Below are 19,507 nucleotides of genomic sequence, written 5' to 3'. Positions count from 1 at the left end.
TCTTGGGTCTCGGAAAATATCCTTATATTTTGGATTGGACGTATAGTTTTGCGTCTAGGTCAACTTGTTTGAGGTGTGGATGCTAGGTAAATGTTCGTTTTTCTCTCTGCCTAGCTCGTTAGCTATCACAGCTGCGCCATCACCGTGGCAACCAAACAAACAAGCACCAGGAAAGCAAAAGGAACACGTTTTTGAAACTGCAGGTAGAGTCGTATTTCTGACTGCACAGATATATAAAGAATATCTCTGGTTTCGGCAGAGTCTTGGGTCTCGGAAAATATCCTTATATTTTGGATTGGACGTACAGTTTTGCGTCTAGGTTATCTTGTTTGAGGTGTGGATTCTAGCTACATTTCTCTTATTCTCTGCCCTCAGCGCATTAGCAATCATAGCTGCACCATCACCGTAACGACAGACACGCACCACTCAGTCTCTCACACAGGTGATTGGTACGTTTACTTGACCATGAGAAACACGATTACTAGCAATTGTCGGTTTATGCCAATAATACGATTACTCCGTTTACATGTGTAATTAGTTATGCGATTACTCAAAAAACGCGTCTACATGATTCTTTTTTATTAATCGTTGTATGCTCCACGGACAAAACTTGCACCATCATCCTTCTGCAACAAAGTGTCGCCGTGTCTTCCTGCATCGGCCCTACTGCTGTATGTTTCATTCCATCAACACATTGAATCCAACTAAGAAAGCCGAGTAAACGCATAGGCTACATCTGCTACTGCTAATACTATCCCAACTATAATTTCATCTGTTAAAACGATAATATTCTTGTTACGACTAGCTAGCCTACTTCTTCTTCTGTTTAACAGTTCAGCTTTCAGCTTCTCCCACATTGTAGGATATTTTAGCTCTTAGCTTTGTTAAGATGATGCAGTTCAGCTTCCACACTGCCTCTTTTGTGTGACTCACACATTTTTGAAATTCATTTCAGCTTGCGGGTATTTTCTCATTTCTCACTTTTATACTTTTTAAAATATTAAGGTTTTTGTGCAAATTATTCTCCCATTAAAAGTAATGGTAAATCCTTTCAAATCATTGTTGGAATGCTGCTCCAGTCCCTTTCAAAAATACCTTTCGGTTGCTTTGAAGCTTCAGCTTATAACTTTCTACAAAATTTTCACTATTTTCAGCTTTTTTAGCATGGTCAGCTATCCCCATTCAGGTTTTCAGCATTCTCACTGCTGTTTCGCAGGAACAGCCGTTTCTAGTTGTGAGAATGCTGTTCAGCATTCTCAGCATTCTCACTATTGTTTTTCAACTTCTTAGTTCTTCCGCCATTTTTTGGCCTTTAACTCGTTCTGCATACTTTAACCGATTCCTACAACTTTTGTATCAAAACGTTCAGCTCCTTCAGGAGATGATGGCTATGACTTTTGGTATTTCTCACTTTTATACTTTTTAAGACATTAAGGTTTTTGTGCAAATTATTCTCCCATTAAAAGTAATGGTAAATCCTTTCAAATCATTAAAAAGCTTCCTCCTCTTTCAAACGTAACTACTTCAGCTTACTTTCAGCTAGAGACACCATTCAACCTTTAAAATGTTCACAAGACATTCAGCTATTCCCAAATGATTCAGCTTTTTCAAATGTTCAGCCAATTTTGAATTATGACAGTTTGAAATACATAAAAATGTTTGCTCCTTCTTGATTTTTATGAATGAGCAGCAAGCAGAGTGGCACACTGCTTGCTGCTCTTTTTCTGATATTCAACTAATTTGTCAAACAAATTCCTCTAACGTTCATATAGTTTAACTTACAGAAACAAGTTATACCTTAAAATGTAGGAAAAATTGTCCTCTTTCAGCCAATGTAACTACTAAAGAGCTCACATTTACAGATTTTCAGCTATGAGCCTTGAAGCGAGAGCAGCCTTTCAAATTCTCTCACTAACTTCAATGGAGAGGTGAGTAAAATCAGTCAGAGAAAGCAAGAAGGAACAAGATTTTGAAACTGCCGATAGAGTCGTATTTCTGACCGCACAGACATATAAAGGACATCTCTGGTTTCGGCAGAGTCTTGGGTCTCGGAAAATATCCTTATATTTTGGATTGGACGTATAGTTTTGCGTCTAGGTCAACTTGTTTGAGGTGTGGATTCTAGGTAAATGTTCGTTTTTCTCTCTGCCTAGCTCGTTAGCTATCACAGCTGCGCCATCACCGTGGCAACCAAACAAACAAGCACCAGGAAAGCAAAAGGAACACGTTTTTGAAACTGCAGGTAGAGTCGTATTTCTGACTGCACATACATATAAAGAATATCTCTGGTTTCGGCAGAGTCTTGGGTCTCGGAAAATATCATTAGATTTTGGATTGGACGTACAGTTTTGCGTCTAGGTTAACTTGTTTGAGGTGTGGATTCTAGCTACATTAGTTATTCTCTCTGCCCAGCTCGTTAGCGATCACAGCTGCTCCATCGCCGTGGCAACCAAACAAACACGCACCAGGAAAGCAGAAGGAACACGTTTTTGAAACTGCAGGTAGAGTCGTATTTCTGACTACACATACATATAAAGAATATCTCTGGTTTCGGCAGAGTCTTGGGTCTCGGAAAATATCATTAGATTTTGGATTGGACGTACAGTTTTGCGTCTAGGTTATCTTGTTTGAGGTGTGGATTCTAGCTACATTTCTCTTATTCTGTGCCCTCACCGCGTTAGCAATCATAGCTGCACCATCACCGTAACGACAGACACGCACCACTCAGTCTCTCACACAGGTGATTGGTACGTTTACTTGACCATGAGAAACACGATTACTAGCAATTGTCGGTTTATGCCAATAATACGATTACTCCGTTTACATGTGTAATTAGTTATGCGATTACTCAATAAACGCGTCTACATGATTCTTTTTTATTAATCGTTGTATGCTCCACGGACAAAACTTGCACCATCATCCTTCTGCAACAAAGTGTCGCCGTGTCTTCCTGTATCGGCTCCACTGCTGTATGTTTCATTCCATCAACACATTGAATCCTACTAAGAAAGCCGAGTAAACGCACTCAATGGTAGGCTACATCTGCTACTGCTATTACTATCCCAACTATAATTTCAGCTGTTAAAACGATAATATTATTGTTCCGACTAGCTAGCCTACTTCTTCTGTTTAACAGTTCAGCTTTCAGCTTCTCCCGCATTGTAGGCTATTTTAGCTCTTAGCTTTGTTAAGATGATGCAGATGATGCAGTTCAGCTTCCACACTGCCTCTTTTGTGTCACTCACACATTTTTGAAATTCATTTCAGCTTGCGGGTATTTTCTCATTTCTTACTTTTATACTTTTTAAAATATAAAGGTTTTTGTGCAAATTATTCTCCCTTTAAAAGTAATGGTAAATCCTTTCAAATCATTGTTAGAATGCTGCTCCAGCCCCTTTCAAAAATACCTTTCGGTTGCTTTGAAGCTTCAGCTTATAACTTTCTACTAAATTTTCACTATTTTCAGCTTTTTTAGCATGGTCAGCTATCCCCATTCAGGTTTTCAGCATTCTCACTGCTGTTTCGCAGGAACAGCCTTTTCTAGTTAATATTTATTTTTGCCCCCCTAAATCTTTGTCAATATTTGGCCTACATAGACAACCTAGGTGTCAAAAGTTTCGTCTTGGTAGCGATTGAGTTGCTTGTATTTTTATTTACGTTCCGTTGCATGGTTTAAGTGGAAATTAAGTTTTTGTGGCAAAAAGTGAAGCTAACGGTGGCTAATTTGCTAGCCACAGTCACTGACGTTACTTACGTCACTAACGTCACGAAAACACGCGTGACTACCTGTAGCAGAACATTCGTTTCGCATCTGTTAACTTACATTTACATTACATTTAGTCATTTAGCAGACGCTCTTATCCAGAGCGACTTACAGTAAGTACAGGGACATTCCCCCGAGGCAAGTAGGGTGAAGTGCCTTGCCCAAGGACACAACGTCAGTTGGCATGACCGGGAATCGAACTGGCAACCTTCGGATTACTTCCCTCACCGCTCAGCCACCTGACTCCCTAACTTGGGGGATAGCTAGGCTAACTATAGCTTTACTGCAAGGCAGCTGCAGAAACGCCACAAGCAAAGAGGCCAGGGTGATAACTATTTACTTATTTTACTTTGTGATGTGAAACACAATTGTAAAATGTAATGTACAATATTAGCTGATATTATTAAGGAAGTAGGCCCACATCTACTTTCGGAAACGGTAGTGAGGCATTAGCATGACATTAGCCTCTGTTACCCGGGCAACACATACTACAGTGGTCTATGATGCATCTGTTTTCAATCATTAAAATAAACATTCCTCACAAATACATTTTCGTTGTAGGATTTATTATGACATTACATTACAAGTAAACGATTTGTGGGTGAAATTATCATTACCTGTGGTTTCAAACCAGTGTTGCTCACTGCAACGCTGTAGCCTACGCGAGACACTACAAAAACATCGACACAGCTGTAGGAAGTCAAACGGCGACAGAACATGTTCGGCACTCCCCTTACTTAAACCAAAAGTCTTTCAATAGGTGAAACTATCTGACTACTAACCTGAACTTCATTGCCACAGCCTAAACTTTGTCAATCTGTTCATGAAAATAATTCATTTCAGCCTAAACCGTACAACGGAACGTTAAATCGAATTCAACCAACGCAATCGCTACCAAGACGAACACAGCAGTAGTCTAGTACTGTACTGTAGTAGAATTTACAGGGGCAGCTTCTCCACACAGGGCTATATCGCATTTTGCGTTGTTACTGACAATGATCGCTACCAGTGAGCTTTTTATGAAGGAGCGATTTTCCACTAAATAAATGTCAATCTTATTTACGTTTTTGGGGGCATATTTTCAGTTAGCAGATGGTACTGTTTGAATCGCGAGTCTATCTTCTGCCGGTAACGTCGTAGAATAATCTTCAAAGGGGGTTCTTTATTAATGAATGAATGCAATATGAGTAGGCTAAATGCCTGAAAATATCACGAGAAGGGAAAACTTAAAAGGACGTTTAAGTCATAGAGATTAGGTCCATTTTTACACCGGTCTGCCAAATGTATTCGTTTTGATTCAGCTATGAGGCTGCCTCTTGAAATGAGAAGACATCATATTTCATTCTACACTTCACTCGTATTTTGAGTTGTAAATAAGCAGCAAAAAAAAGATGCTTTTAAATCTATGTAATCTTTATAAATAATAAGTAGGCCCTATGCATTTTTATATAAAATATACAGACCCCTGTGCAACCGACGCAAGCAAGCACACCCTACAATTTCCCCAGAAATTGTACCCTCTCTAGTTATCTCACATATATATTATTTATTATTTTTGCCCCCCCTAAGGATCCGTCAATATTTGGACTACATAGACAACGTCGGTGTCAAAATGTACGTCTTGGTCACGATTGCGTTGCTTCTATTAGGATTTACGTTCCGTTGCACGGTTTAGGAGGTTACAACGTTTTTGTGGCAAAAAGTGCTTTTAGTCAACGAAAGGTACTCAGTGCTAGATACGTCACCACGTCAGAACACTTTAGCAACGACGCCTGGATACAACGTGCGTAGATGTGCTGTTGCACAGCGAGTTTCGTGCCGCGGAGTAGCTACTAGCAGCATGTACATTTAAGCAAATCAAGACTTGCATGTACAGTAAGTAATGTCACATTAAATAATGTATTTAAACTCAAGCTTGTGTGGTTTGTCGCTGTCTTCAATGCCACAGCCTAAACTTTATGTCAAAAGAAACATTCTCATTTCTGGCGCTTTCAAACAATCCCCTCAGTGACGTTTGGTTAGCAACAGCAGCTTGCTCGTAGCAAACTTCTTTTGAATTAGCCATTTCCCCCTAAATTAATGTCAAACTTATTTACGTATTTGGGGGCATATTTTCAGTTAGCAGACGGTACTGTTTGAATCGCGATTCCATCCTGAAATACTGCCGGGTGACAACGTTGTTACAGTACGTTAGCTTGTTTCAAAGGGGGTTCGCTTGTTTCAAAAGGCATTTCTTAATGAATTATGAGTAGCTAGACTAAATGCTTGAAAATATCACTAGAAGGGAAAAAGTTAAGGGGACGGACCCACCTGCAACCGACGCAAGCGAGCACACCCTACAATTTCCCCAGAAATTGTACCCTCTCTAGTTGCCTTCACTTTTGCTTGACGCTGTTTACCTATCAACATACAGAAGGCCTACATCAATAGTTTACCGTAAGAAAGTTTTTCATCTGTTCAATGGCATCCATGCTTTGAAGTGAATACTGTATTATGGATCAAATAATATATGATTTATAATCTAATTATTTTATAGTTTTCTTAATTTTTTTAATCAAAATGGTTCATATACAGAAGGCCCTAAAAATGAAAGGCCAACCCCCTGAACTGGGACTGTTTTTGTTGTTGTAGAGAGCATGATGAAACCTTATGTCATCACGGTTTGTTTACTCTTGATGGGGATGGATCATATTGGATGAGGAGAAAGGAGTCCCAGGATGTCCCCGGAGGACAGTTAGGGAGCTGGCCCCATGTTCCCTGATTAGGAATTAACCAGACTAGTAGATAATTACCACAGCGCTCCAGAGTCTAGTCTAATTGTGCAACCTTGTGTTTAATTTTGTTTGACAAACAGTTTGACTCAGTGGACAGCAGCACGGTGGAGCCTTCTTTATGCGTCAGTAATGAAGTCAGCTGGGGCTAGACCAGGGCTTGACCAAAGAGGGATTTTTTTCAAAGGGGTAATTTCAAATTTCAGACAAAAGGTTTGTGCCATGCACATCAGCAAAACCTTTTTGCAATTTATTCTACCAAGAATTTTGCTTTTTAACTGTTGATCACAATTATATATTAACAATATACATAGTAACTAATGTATCATGGAAGAGTACAAGCGATTAATTAACTCATTTATTCATGTATGAGAAGAGTGATTCATACTGTGGTCCTATTGTTAGATAGGCTACATAAAATAATTACAGTATACTGAAATGCTTGTTTTATTTATTCCCTTAAGATATCACATTAAACTGACTTAGAAAGACTATTGTAATTCATAATGATTAGGTAAATACAGTGGGCCACATAGAAATAAGCAGTAGTCATCCACAAATTATATACAGTTTGCCTAGTACCATCCTTGTGAGAACAGCTCAATTCTGCTAATGCTGATGAAAATATTAAGATTTATGGATCAAACTTAGGGTTAATTTTCTTGTTCAGGTCATAAAATACTACATATCTCAGTGCATGGTAAAACTTTTCATCCCTTAAACCATAAACAAGTGAACTCAGACACCTTGGAGCCAGGAAAAAAAATATATAATCAATGTAAGTGACATAACGATACCATGTCAAATCAAGCTGCCGAATAGCAGCTTCGACAAAGGGGCACCAGAACTGTATCAGACAGAGGATCAGCTGTACACCATGTAGGATCACAGTCCTGAGACCCTTGGAGGTGGATGTCTTATTATCTACCGACACTTCTTTGGCAACAGACATGATTTTAACATAGGTGAACACAATCGTTAAAGACATTACAAGGAAATAAAGCTGGCTTATGGCAGACCTGATGTGACTTTGCCATTTGTAGAGGATAATGAGCATATCAACAGAACACAACCTGTATTGTACATAGAAGCCAGGAGGAACAGAGGCAATAAAGATAGAAGTGGTAATGATGGCATGTATGGAACTGAGGCTATGGATGATGAAGATACAGTGTATAGCTCTGCGAGGAGTAGAAAGCTCTCCATGTCGCAGGGGCATGTAGGGCCACGTAGCGTTCCAGACTCATGGCTGTCAGGGTTAGTGGAGTGAGAAAGTTCAGCATAGACACTGGAAAACAAATAACTAGACACAACCAAGCTGGCATAGTGATTGTGAATATGTATGAGAGAAGAAGGATGTTAGTCATAATCAGATACAGACTGTCAACCAGCAGTATGTGAGCAAATAAGATATAACGTGCATTTCTGTAAAAGATGCCTCTTTTGAAGAAATTGAAGATGAGCAGGAAGTTGACAGACAGGAAGATTCCAATCAAAATCTGTACTACTATGACGCTGTCAGTCATAAATTGGAGTGAGTTTGTGCCAGTACCACCTGCCACAGTTGTGTTGTTTTTATCCATGTCTCTAGCTGTTAAAACCTCTCATTCGAAGCTGCCAGAACCTGTGTTTCATAACATTTTAACAAGCACAAAATCTATAAATCTAAAATTATACATTCAGAAATAACAAACCCTCCTAGAGGGTAGAAAAGCTAAGTGAGTAAATAAAAATGCTCTGCTCTTCAGCTATGAGATGAGGGATAAGTTTAGATTTCCTACAACCAAACGACTCATCCCATGGCAGCAATACAGTTGTAAGAGGGGAGAAGGGGAAAGAAGAAAAAGGAGGAAAAAAGAGGGGAGAAAAGGAAAAAAGAGAAAAAAGGAGAGAAAAAGAGAAGGAAGGAATTTTTATGGCCCAGACCTACATCACCAATGTTTTTTAAATGTTGAGGTATATCAGGAATCACAATTAAAACCTTATATTTCTTTTTCTATAGACATATATATGGGATAAAAGTTAATCCCATATACGTATATGACTCCCTCTCTTTGGTGAGTTGTCCCCTTTTCACAGGGGAGTTGTGTCTGATTAGCTGACAGGGTACAGCAGTGTGCCCACCAGGTCACTTTAGTGGAGGGAATGGAATGAAAACCTTGCCAACCACCTGTCCGTGAAGCAGCCTGTGCCAGAATTCTGGTTTTTGAATGTTTGGTTATAGAAACATTATTTAGAAACAAGAATTTAGAATTGCATTAAACACATTCAACAGAAGGTCTATATGTTGACGCCAAAACCAGCTGATTCCACACGTGTTGTGTTGCCCCTCCCTCTGTGTGCACTTATTTGTTTGTTATTTAAGTTTTGTATTTTTTATTTCCACTGTATTTCTTTCTATTTATGTTGAGTACACACCTTCAATGTGTGTCTACAAATATTGCAAAACCTCTGCTTTTGCATCTTCTACCATGATTATCATGAATACATGAATGGAATGGATACAATAATATAATACATGCAAATCATATGCAATGTCTAGTAGTTTATTTGTACCAATAAAACAAATACAAATCATTAAAGCAGATTAAATTGTTCTTTGCTATGTTATAGCCTACACTGTTGAAGATGCCACTGCCCCAGCCAGACTACAGTGCATGTACACATGTTCAGTGTGTCTTATTAATAACTGTGAGGAAGTATGATGTGAATATGTGAACATGGTTCCTATTATACAAATACTTTTTTTCTTCTGAACCCACAAAATATAATCTCTTTCAGTGCATGGTAAAACTTTTCATCCCTCAGGCCATAAACCAGTGGACTCAGACACCTTGGGGCCAAAAAAAAAACAATGTAATTAAAGTACCTGACATCGATATACAATCTCAAATCAATCTGTATTATAGCAGTCTCAACGAAGGGGCACCATAACTGTATCAGACAGAGGATCAGCTGTACACCATGTAGGATCACAGTTCTGAGACCCTTGGAGGTGGATGTCTTATTCTCTACCGACGCTTCCTTGGCAACAGACATGATTTTAACATAAATGAACACAATTGTGACAGACATGACTAGGAAGTAGAATTGGCTGACAGCAGATGTGAGGTGACCCTGCCACGGATGGATCACAAGCATCTCCAAAGTACACAACCTGTATTGCACATAGAAGACAAGAGGAACAGAGGCAAAGAACATAGAATCTGTTATGATGGCCTGTATGGAGCTGAGGCTGTGGATGATGAAGATACAGTGTATAGCTCCGCGAGGAGTAGAAAGCTCTCCATGTCGCAGGGGCATGCAGATAGCCACGTAGCGCTCCAGACTCATGGCTGTCAGGGTTAGTGGAGTGACAAAGGTCAACACAATCAATACAGTACAAATTATTAGACACAACCAAGCTGGCATAGTGATTCTGAAATAGATCAGGTTCAGAAGGACGTTAGTCAGAATCAGGAAAAGACTGTCAGCCAGCAGTGTATGAGCAAATAAGATATAGCGTGCATTTGTGTAAAAGATTTCTCTTCTGAAGAAAGTTAAGATGAGCAAGAAATTGATAGACAGGAAGATTCCAATTAGCACCTGCACTACCATGACATTCACATTGATTGCTTTCTGTAAGGATGTGCTAGCATTGCTCGCAGCAGTTGTGTTGTTTTCAACCATATCTCTTTGCTATAATCCACAATAATGCATTAAAACGCTATGTTACAAGATAAAGGGATCCTTTAGCCTTCCTGTAACCTAAAGACTCATCCCATAGCAGCAACACGACTGCAAGAAATAAGCACTAAAGTCCATACTCTACTGAGCCCAGAGACAATTTTCTTCTGAGATCTGCTCTGCTCCATGGTTTTTATAGGACACTGACACATCTTTCAAAGTGAGGCAGGGATTTCTCATAATCACCAAGGGGTTTTCTCTCATATTGTCAACAGTGAATGCCCATTACTGGGCCTAACCACAAACTATGCTTGTCTGAGAGACAATTCAACAGTGTGATGGGGGGGGGGGGGGGGGGAATTGTCACCTCGGGTTAGCCTCTAGTGTAGCTCTATTTGATCATATCCAAAAGGTGGACAATGGAGGTGTTTGATACAATTCCAAGTCAATTGTGATCAAATTAGTGGGCTGCTGTATGTCTCATTAGAACATGATTCACAACATAATACTACTGACTGGCCTCACATTTGTGAACCTCCTTGCTATATGTTTCCACAATGTTTGCAAGCACCATGAGTATCATGAAAACAGAAACTGATTGGAATCTATTATGATTCAGAAATGCAAGACATATTATATTTTATGTTTATCCAAATGCAGGGAAATAAATGCAAATCATATGCAATGTCTAGTAGTAGTTTAGTAGTTTCTTTATATTAATAAAAAGTACAGATCATAAAAGCAGAATTGTCTGTTAAAACGTGACATTAAATCACAATTGTTTGTTGTTTGCAATGTTACAGCCTACACTTTTGAGGATGCCACTGCCCCAGCCAGAATACAGTGCATGTAAACATGTTCAGTGTGTCTTTTCAATAACTGAGGAAATATGATGTGAATATGTGAAAATGGCTTCTATCGTACAAATAAATGTATTCTTCTGAACCCACAAAATATAATCTCTTTCAGTGCATGGTAAAACTTGTCATCCCTCAGGCCATAAACCAGTGGACTCAGACACCTTGGGGCCAGAATAAAAGCAATGTAATTAGAGTACCTGACATCAACATACAATCTCAAATCAATCTGTATTATAGCAGTCTCAACAAAGGGGCACCATAACTGTATCAGACAGAGGATCAGCTGGAAACCATGTAGGATCACAGTCCTGAGACCCTTGGAGGTGGATGTGTTATTCTCTACCGACACTTCTTTGGCAACAGACATGATTTTAACATAAATGAACACAATTGTGACAGACATGACTAGGAAGTAGAACTGGCTGATAGCAGATGTGAGGTGACCCTGCCACGGATGGATCACAAGCATCTCCACAGTACACAACCTGTATTGCACATAGAAGGCAAGAGGAACAGAGGCAAAGAATATAGAATCTGTTATGATGGCCTGTATGGAGCTGAGGCTGTGGATGATGAAGATACAGTGTATAGCTCTGCGAGGAGTAGAAAGCTCTCCATGTCGCAGGGGCATGCAGATAGCCACATAGCGCTCCAGACTCATGGCTGTCAGGGTTAGTGGAGTGACAAAGGTCAACACAAGTAATACAGTACAAATTATTAGACACAACCAAGCTGGCAGAGTGATTCTGAAATAGATCAGGTTCAGAAGGAAGTTAGTCAGAATCAGGTACAGACTGTCAGCCAGCAGTGTATGAGCAAATAAGATATAGCGTGCATTTGTGTAAAAGATTTCTCTTCTGAAGAAAGTTAAGATGAGCAAGAAATTGATAGACAGGAAGATTCCAATTAGCACCTGCACTACCATGATATTCACATTGATTGCTTTCTGTAAGGATGTGCTAGCATTGCTCGCAGCAGTTGTGTTGTTTTCAATCATATCTCTTGTTGCTATTATCCACAATAATGCATTAAAACACTATGTCACAAGATAAAGGGATCCGGTAGCTTTCCTGTAACCTAAAGACTCATCCCATAGCAGCAACACAACTTAAAGAAATAAGTGCTAAAGTCAATTCTCTAATAATCCCAGTGACAATTTCCTTCTGAGATCTGCTCTGCTCAATGGTTTTTATAGGACACTGACACATCTTTCAAAGTGAGGCAGGGATGTCTTATAATCACCAAGGGGTTTCTCTCATACTGTCAACAGTGAATGCCCATTACTGGGCGTAACCACAAACTATGCTTGTCTGAAAGACAATTCAACAGTGTTATTGGGGGGGGGGGGGGGGTTAGCCTCTAGTGTAGCTCTATTTGATCATATACAAAAGGTGGACAATGGAGGTGTTTGATACAATTTCAAGTCAAGTTTTTATTCTGACAAAACAGTTTCTAGTCTTCCGATCAATCCTCCGGTTGTAAAACATAGCAATGCGTGTTTATTTGAGCCCATCACAACACTCCGATCATCTGTTTAGCGAGACTTTGTAAACCACTGCAAAACAAGCCAGGTTCACCACAGTAGCTAGCTACTTGTAGTCTACGCATGGTAGAGATAACTCTAATGGTTATCTCTAATGAAGTAAATTGATTGTTCAGGTGGAACCCTTGCCTGTTGCACAAATTCATTTCAGTAACCTAAGCCAGGACACATCCCCACTGATGCTAGGCATGATTTGAAATTCCCTTCCATGACAAGTTATGGCACTCCAAACAATCTTTTAAAAATACTATGAGTAAGTTATTCTTTACAGCAGCAACCCAGTCATCCTGTTGTCCCATTTTTATGTCCCATATTCAAATAGGACTAAATTACAGCTGTTTGAACTTTAACCAAATCTGACAATGCTTGCCATTGGAGAAATATATTATTTCCTGTTAGAAAAACTGAACAATCAAATGTCTAAGTCTGTGAATGTCTTAGTAGGATGAGACACAGTGCTGGTGAGCGAAGGGTGGTGGATTCTAATCCAGGAAAAGGTATACACTTTTTTTATTTTTTATGAAAGAAATTACAGTTTCAAGTCTTCTGGTTAATCCCATTGTAACTATCTATTATGTCAATTTTACAACATTTTGCCATTTTGAAGGAGGAACCCGCCATTGCTGCTTGCAGCTATATTTATATTTTATGTTTGTCCAAATGCAGGGACATAAATGCAAATCATATGCATTGTCTAGTATGTTACATTAGTAGTTTATGTATATTAATAAAAAAGTACAGATAATAAAAGCAGAATTGTGTGTTAAAACGTAACTCACAATTGTTTGTTGTTTACAATGTTATAGCCTACACATGTTACTACACTTGTTATGTTATAGCCTACACTTGTTATGTTATAGCCTACACTTGTTATGTTATGCCAGGTGCTTGCGTTGTCTGAACTTGAACTTTTGAGGATGCCACTGCCCCAGCCAGACTGCAGTGCATGTAAACATGTTTAGTGTGTCTTCTCAATAACTGAGGAAATATGATGTGAATATGTGCAAATGGCTTCTATCGTACAAATACTTTTTTTCTTCTGAACCCACAAATATCATCTTTTTCAGTGCATGGTAAAACTTTTCATCCCTCAGGCCATACATCAGTGGACTCAGACACCTTGGGGCCAGAATAAAAACAATGTAATTAAAGTACCTGACATCAATATACAATCTCAAATCAATCTGTATTATAGCAGTCTTTAGTCTAGTTTCACTTTATCATATCTGAAAGGTGGACAGATGTTCACCGAAAAGATTATATGTGAGTAAAAAAATGTAGATTGTATTTTTACTTGAGGTTGCAGCCCTAGTGAAATAATTTGCATAAACCCATTCATGTGACAAAAAAGGCAATCCTGACAATGTTATGAGTGACATGCATTATGTAATAAAATACAAAACAGCCATTTTTAGGCTATTGAACTTTTCATTTTGATCTTTGTGCCCTACAGTCTTGATGTGTTTTTCTTAATGAGGACCCCTGATAATAATAATGTTTATGAGTCATTAGCTAGAATTCATTAAGCTTATTTTCTTCTCAATATAATGAAAAGCTCATTAATTATTAAAAGCGTGTCATGTTGGTTACCTAATGAAGAACCTCTCTTGTTTTTGGAGAAAGCTGGGGATCGTTGTTTGTTTTTCTAATGTTGTTTCTAATTAGGATTATGGTACGAGAGGGACCAAATATGTCCTAATGAGGCCGTAGAGGCTGTTTGAGCTATCTTGTGGAAACAAATCCATATATATATTATTTTATTTGTTTTGTCATTTGTGTTCCAAAAATATTTATGTTTTAATTGGTAAACATGGGACATGAATAAAAAACTGATAATATCATATGGTGATTGACATGGAGGGGTTAATTAAGACATGAACCTTATCTGGTAATACCTAATGAGGAATTTCATCATGATCGGGAAAAACATGTCATTTCATGCACATTTCTATTTTTATATCAATATATTGGGGGGTACATTTTGACCAGATTTTGACACACACACAATTATTGGCACTAACATTTACATAACCTGACTTCTTGTGCAAGACTGACGTTTCATGTGCGTAATGGATGTCTTTCTGGATATCAGTGGGCAGTTTTACAGGGACAGTAAATGGATCAATATGTTTGTGTAGCGTTGTAGGGGGCTATAACGGCAGCCTTATAAATAGTCCAGGGACCTTACGGACTCAGCAGTCCAGAAGAGAGCAAGTTGGAGTAAAGGAATAAACTTTCGGAGTAGCTTCTTGTTTTTTTATTTCCCCAGCAGGTGGCGACAGATAGGGCCTACTTATTTGCGGTGAAAATATATTCAGTGACAATTTTAAATAATACTATTCGGTAAAGACCAGTTATAGAGGAGGTTGGACTTAATTGTTTACGTTACGTTTACATTGACTTAGTTATAAAGGGTCCACCAAATTTAAAAGAAATGCAAGCTTTTCGTCATTGCTCGATTTGTGCTAATGGGGGAGTTCTGCAGAGTCGGACGGACTTCCTATTGCAACGGACTAACATGGCCACTCTCAAGAGGGGAGTCGTATGTGTCAATTTGTTCAGGTAAATACCGTTTCTTTGAGTGTTTTTGAGTGTATTGACAGCTTCAAGTCAATTGACAGAATTGTTAAACAAAATCCAAACATATCTTCCGCTCTGATTTCAATTTCTGTCACTGTAGGAACACAGCCAGCGTTCTTAGCAGTAGAAAGCCTTCGAGCCATGGATTGGTTCGACTCACAGATGTCACCCGCACGAGCATGGTGTCCCTGAGCGTTGGGAGTGGACTGTGCGCAGTTCCCTTCACGCAGGTAGGACTTGACCTTCTTCAATGAAAATCAAGAGAAATGACCGGAGTAAATAGCCTAAACATACCCATACTCCCCCATGTTCATCAAACACCACCCACACCAAAGCACCAAACCTCATGTACTCTTATCTTTCTCTACAGCAGGTCGAAAACCTGTCTAATGAATCTCTTGTTCGGAAAGCGTCTTTGGTGGTTTTTGACAGTGCGAACACCTACCTTTCCCAGACCACTCTGGCCCTTGTTGACTCCCTAACACAATATGCTAAAGTAAGCAACCTTGAAGAATCGCATCACTCAGAGACTATCAAGCTTATGGCATCATTTAATCTACACACTATTTATTTTGACTGTTTGTTCCGTTTTTATTGTATTCACAGGCTCTACATACACTTATTGCCCTTCAGAGACGGTACTTGGCTTCTTTGGGAAAACTGAATGCAGCACAGGAGGACTCCATTTGGCAAGTGATCATTGGCCAGCGTGGGGAGGTATGTGTACTTTTGTTAAAGACTGAAATTGTGGCAAAGTAAACGTCCTTTTCAAGATATTCTCTTAAACCACCATCTCAAGTCATTTGTGGTGTACTGTAAATAAGTGTTTCAGTCATGTAATAGAACCGGAAAGTGAAAAAGTGGCATTATTGACCACTCTTCTAGTCCCAAATAAACATTTACTAAGTTGTGATGGATCTCTGTCTGGCAGGTTTCTGACAGACTAGAAGAATGCAACCGTTTCGAATCAAACTGGATGAATGCCGTCAACCTGTGTAAACTGGCTGCAGAGGCAGCATACAGCACAGGTGTGTATAACTTTTAAACAAGCTGTGAGGTTGCTGCCATCATACCACCTGAGCCGCATTATGACTAGTGTTCAGACGTGATACCCAGTCTGGTTGTGTGGAGTCTTATTCCTACCTGTTTCCCACGGGCAGCAGTCTTCTGTCAGCGCTGTGTCCCTAACACAGACGTTAACCTGTCATTGAAGCAATAAGCTGAAATGCCTTGTTAGAAAGACCCACACCTGACATGTTTGTTGTCATCTTCTCACTGCTTTGTAGTTTACTTAGTGTGCTGCTCAGTCTTTGTAGAGCTGTCAGAGCATTGTGTGGATCATTAGGTTTTAGCCCATGAGCCTTTGTGACAGGATGGAGCTGGCACTGAAGATGTCTCAATTTCCCATTTGATGGATGAGAGAGATGATGGACAGGAGCATCTGTCTGTAGGCTTTTCTCTTCATGGATATAGATTGTGTCAACTCTCACCCCTGTCATTGGGATGGTGCAGTAAGACTAAAGGAGTTATTGTGCTTATCTTCATCTCCAGGATCTGAACATGCGTCCATCACGGCTAAGACCAACCTGCAGATAGCACAGTCCCAGGTGGAGGACATACGGAAGCTGTCGCAGGACGCCGAGAAGAAGCTGGCTGAGACCAAGGCCGATGAGATCCAGAGGATGGCAGAGTATGCTTCCTACTTGGAAAGGGGATATGAGGAGGTGCCTGAGGCCTACCTGCGAGAGGACTGAGCGAAGGGCCAGCTGATGTGAACATTCACTTTATAGAGTCTGAGGGGAGTGAGTCAGTTGTTTCACCTCAGTAAGAGGTGATACTCTGCACACTGCAGTACAGCCTCTGTGCAGTGTTTCACACCTACAACAAGTGTGCTTTACTTATTCAAGTGTGAAACAGGAGTGCTCGACTTACTCAAGAATGAAACTATACTGTAGCTGTATCGTATCATGGAGTTGATTCATAAAGGATATAGTTGGTATTGTATTTACATCTGCATATACAAATATGTTCATGGATTGTAATAGTGAAAGCTGGTTTTAATGAGTATTGATTCCCTGTATGTAAAGCTCTCAACATTTTTTTTAACTTACCTGTTTTATGTTGTCCGATTAGTTAAATTCCACTATTCAACTATTTATTTAATTGCATTTGAAATAAAAATTCAAACTATAAACTGAATTCTACATTACTTATGTATTTTGTTTCAATTGATGAAACATGGGTGCACTTATAATAAAAAACATTTTATATATATATACTTTTTAAATGGTTTATAATTGTCAAACACTTTTCATAGATTATTTAGTTTTATTTACATAATATACTGATCTGTCAAGAAAAGCAAACTCAGCAAAAGCACATGGGCAAAGATTCAATAATGAAAAAGTTGAGAGTGCATGTTAATCTGTCTTTTATGAATGGCCTGAGAGTGGGTTCAGCGAAAATGTGGCATTTGGCAAGTTTTTTATTGAGGACTTGAGTCTCTGCCAACTAGGATAACAAAATACCACTGTGGTTCTCTTGGGAAACATTCTGTTTGCAAAAGTAGATAGCATGTTGTTTGTCCCTATGTAAACTCAGCATTAAAACCTGTGACGCACCTCCCTTGCGTCTTTTGGGATATTCATTGGTCAATCAAAAGGAGGTGCCAGATTTTTCTGTTCTTGATTCTGTAGAGCAGCCATTCCCAACCCTTTCCACTTTGCGGCCCAATTGCATAGCTCAAATATTTTTTCGCTCACCCAACAACACATTTTACATGTGAAAATATTGTTTCATCCTCTTAAAACCTTTTTTTTCGAAATAATTTGTTCAACCTTTCGATACTTTTTACATAGGCTACACAGTGAAAGTAGAGGAGAGAGGAGCTTAACTATTGGCGTTTCGGTCATGATGAATTAAAGGCAAAATATAATTGATACCACCAGTATTTCAATCATTTACCAACACATTTAGTTTTCATATTTTAGTTTTCTTTGGTTGGCGGCCTACCTACATTACCCTAGTAGACCACTAGTGGGCACGGCCCAAAGGTTAGGAATCGCTGCTCTAGAGTATTACAGTTTTTCACAATTGCTAAAACACAGTTCTTGAAACAGTCACCCATTTTCTCAAAACTGTAAACACAAAACCTCATCTTCAAGCACTATTTACAAAACCTATGAATCCTCTTGCAAAATGAAACTTTCGCCTCAAAACAGATTTACCTGTGCTCAAAATCAAACACTGCTCTCAAATCATAAACAAAGTGTAGTAAACAATACACCAAAAAATTGAAAACACATTGTTCAAAACATAGTTCTCAGGGAGAACTATAACATTTTTACGTAATCTCAAAACAAATTTCATATTTATCCGTCATTGTCTTTTGATGAACAAAAACATGTTCTATCATAGTAGCTCAAAATTGATCCGAAATTACTACTCTGCTTTGCTCTTTGCAATTGTTTTGTTCTTTCTCCTCCTCTCCACCCCTATACAGTACTGTACCCTGCATCTCACTACTCACAACTCACTCTTGTACTTTGTTGATATGAACCTGCAACCAGTCAAAATCTATTGAGCAGTCAGTACTGTTACTATAACAAATGGAAAGCACAATGTTCAGGGCCATACAATTTGTTCATTGTACAGTATACAGCCTACAATGCACTATACTACAGTATACAATACTGAAAGGGACAAAAATCAAAGGAGTAAACACGTGATCAATGTGCTTCTTCTTGTCTTTGGGCTAGGTTAGGCCAGAGCACTTTGTCGACATCACAAGCAATATTTTCCCACCTTCAACCACCTGTTTGCTCTCTGAAATGGCTTATGTTGGTTGTGTCACATCATTTGAAACAAGTGAAATCAATTTTGAGTGGTTGTGTTTAGTCAATTACATGTTTTCTCTATTTGTATTTGATTGTTGACATTATTAGTTATTACCTTTAAATAATGCTATTAGTTATTTTAAAGTGGGACATAGGACATAATGAAATCAGGAAAACAGACAACACTGGGTTGGGTTTTATCTGTGCTTATTTACTCTCAAATTATATTTAAAAGCCAAAAATAATTTAACACATTAGGGTTGAAAGAAATGTTATTCTCCACTGTACCTGCAGATGGCGATCTAAATCCATTACAAAAAGGCAAGTCTGTGCATTGATGCTGTCTGCTTACAGTCATATCAAACAAACAAACAAACAAACACCAAATAGTACACACACACTGTACTGTTAGATAATGTAACAATGTGCATACGACATGAGATTATATTGATGACATGTTGTGGTATTGGAGTGTTTCGTTTTTTCAT

General features: G+C 38.9%; 3 protein-coding genes and 1 pseudogene across 4 annotated transcripts; 1 reads left to right on the top strand and 3 right to left on the bottom strand.

The window, feature by feature from the left end:
• Positions 1-7,168: 7,168 nt before the first annotated feature.
• Positions 7,169-8,117, bottom strand: LOC134029394 (odorant receptor 131-2-like; annotated as a pseudogene).
• Positions 8,118-9,264: 1,147 nt separating this feature from the next.
• Positions 9,265-10,203, bottom strand: LOC134029393 (odorant receptor 131-2-like). Its single transcript, XM_062473490.1, has one exon. The coding sequence runs from the start codon at positions 10,201-10,203 to the stop codon at positions 9,265-9,267; it is 939 nt and encodes a 312-aa protein (XP_062329474.1).
• A 912-nt stretch (positions 10,204-11,115) lies between these two features.
• LOC134029392 (odorant receptor 131-2-like) lies at positions 11,116-12,057 on the bottom strand. The gene has a single exon (XM_062473489.1). It carries the CDS (start codon positions 12,055-12,057, stop codon positions 11,116-11,118), a length of 942 nt encoding a protein of 313 aa, XP_062329473.1.
• Positions 12,058-14,797: 2,740 nt separating this feature from the next.
• On the top strand, positions 14,798-17,460 carry diabloa (diablo, IAP-binding mitochondrial protein a). 2 transcript variants are annotated; one of them, XM_062473580.1, is made up of 6 exons: positions 14,798-15,165; positions 15,284-15,413; positions 15,557-15,679; positions 15,790-15,900; positions 16,115-16,211; positions 16,735-17,460. In XM_062473580.1, exons 1-6 carry the CDS (start codon positions 15,038-15,040, stop codon positions 16,935-16,937), a joined length of 792 nt encoding a protein of 263 aa, XP_062329564.1. In that variant the 5' UTR covers positions 14,798-15,037; the 3' UTR covers positions 16,938-17,460. The 2 variants fall into 2 exon arrangements, with proteins under 2 accessions (XP_062329564.1, XP_062329563.1); XM_062473579.1 differs by having other exon boundaries at positions 14,799-15,165; positions 15,554-15,679; positions 16,735-17,459.
• The last annotated feature ends 2,047 nt before the right edge of the window (positions 17,461-19,507 follow it).

This window comes from Osmerus eperlanus, chromosome 11 (genome assembly GCF_963692335.1).
Source record: "Osmerus eperlanus chromosome 11, fOsmEpe2.1, whole genome shotgun sequence".
In the NCBI taxonomy this organism is placed as follows: domain Eukaryota; kingdom Metazoa; phylum Chordata; class Actinopteri; order Osmeriformes; family Osmeridae; genus Osmerus; species Osmerus eperlanus.
The sequence above is the reverse complement of the archived record's forward strand: the minus strand, read 5'-3'. Positions and strand labels throughout refer to the sequence as shown.